General features: G+C 37.3%; 1 protein-coding gene across 1 annotated transcript in view; it reads left to right on the top strand.

Moving 5' to 3' along the window:
• Positions 1 to 6: 6 nt before the first annotated feature.
• LOC106012112 (neurofibromin) overlaps positions 7 to 1,516 on the top strand; it is a gene marked incomplete in the record, with an annotated part of 8,041 nt that continues 6,531 nt past the window's right edge. Inside the window, 1 exon segment of the mRNA XM_013083928.2 lies at positions 7 to 122. Within this exon segment, the coding sequence (XP_012939382.1) occupies positions 36 to 122 (87 nt within the window).

Raw genomic sequence — 1,516 nt, 5'->3', positions numbered from 1 at the left:
AGCAGCCGCAGCAACAGAAGGCTGGTGGCTTGGAGATGGGCGAGCCAAACGGGGTCCCTCCTGGGCCGGGCGGGTCCAGCCCACAGAGGATTCAGCGGGGACTACAGAACGCCTCTAGTCAGGTACTGGGGCACTGGGTGCGTTTGTGTGTGTGTGTGTGTTTATTTGTTTGTAGTGGTGGGGAAGGGTGCATGTTTATTTATATATTTATAATGGTGTGTGTGTGTTTATTTATAGCAGTGAGGAGGCTTTGTACTTTGTGTGTGTGTGTGTGTGCGTGTGTGTTTATTTATAATAGCAGTGGGGAGGCAGGTTTTTTTTTTTGTGTGTGTGTGTATGTGTACATAATAACGGTGGAGAGGTTTTTAGATTTGTTTTAGTAAGAGTTTTACAGCACTTGAAACACAATAAACTCATATAAGTGCCAAAAATTAGAGGTTTTACAAGAGAGTAACAAGCCCAAGAAAGAAGGAGGGGAGATAAGGACGATAGTTGTTTGATTGGAAAGAAAAAGAAGAGCACCTGCCAACCACCCACAATGCTGTGGAGAGGGAGTGTGTGTGTGTGTGTATTTATTTATACATGCAATATTTATTATAATATACATATTTCGCCATGTTTGTTGTTTTTTATAAAAAAGAATATGTCGAAAGATAGGTAGCATTTCTATAGCACAAATTCCCGCTCAACAGCGAGCTCTATACGCTTTACAGTCTATACTGTTAAATAAGAAAAATAAATGTATATACATGTGTCACAACATAGCGGAATCAGGCGCTCGTCAATTTTTGGGCAGGTGGAGTTATTGGTATTGCACTAAATCTTGTTCATTTACCTTGCTTTCTATGAAAGAATTACTCATTTATCTTTAGTACATGTCAAGATATTTTCGATTGAATGAGGTGGGGGTCACCTGGTTTCAGAGGTAAAATTAGGGGAAAACAGCCTCCTGAGTTTGATTATTTACAAAACCTCAGAGTCCCTGAAAACTGACAATTTACATATTTTGTGCCTTTAATCTGCGTTTTTCAATATAATTCACACAGAAATAAGTTCTTAAATGGACGTAGAAGATGTTGGGCAAAAAAATTAATAATTTTTTCACAAAAGTTGCCAGACCAGAGTGTCAAGTATCTGAACTTTCATTATTTTGACGAGCGCCTGATTTCACCACGCTGCCTCACATATAGTGTAAGAGAGGGATTCTGTGTATTTAGTGTTAGAGAAGAGGGATTCTGTGTATTTAGTGTTAGAGAGAGATTGCATGTGTAGTATGTAGTGTCGGGAAGGGTCTGTAGTTCTAGTGACTACGGGGATGATGTCTGTTGTATTTGAATATGTTAGTGAGGACTTCTGTTTAGTTGCTTTAGTTAGGTATTGCGAGTGATAATGTGGCGAGATCTATAATAATGATAATGAATAATGATAATAATAAATAATAATAATGGTCATAATCAATAATAATAAAAATAATAATAATAATGATAATAATGATGATAATGATAATAATGATAAT

This window comes from Aplysia californica, unplaced genomic scaffold (genome assembly GCF_000002075.1).
Source record: "Aplysia californica isolate F4 #8 unplaced genomic scaffold, AplCal3.0 scaffold00262, whole genome shotgun sequence".
Lineage (NCBI taxonomy): Eukaryota > Metazoa > Mollusca > Gastropoda > Aplysiida > Aplysiidae > Aplysia > Aplysia californica.
This window is presented reverse-complemented; position numbering and strand designations above follow the sequence as displayed.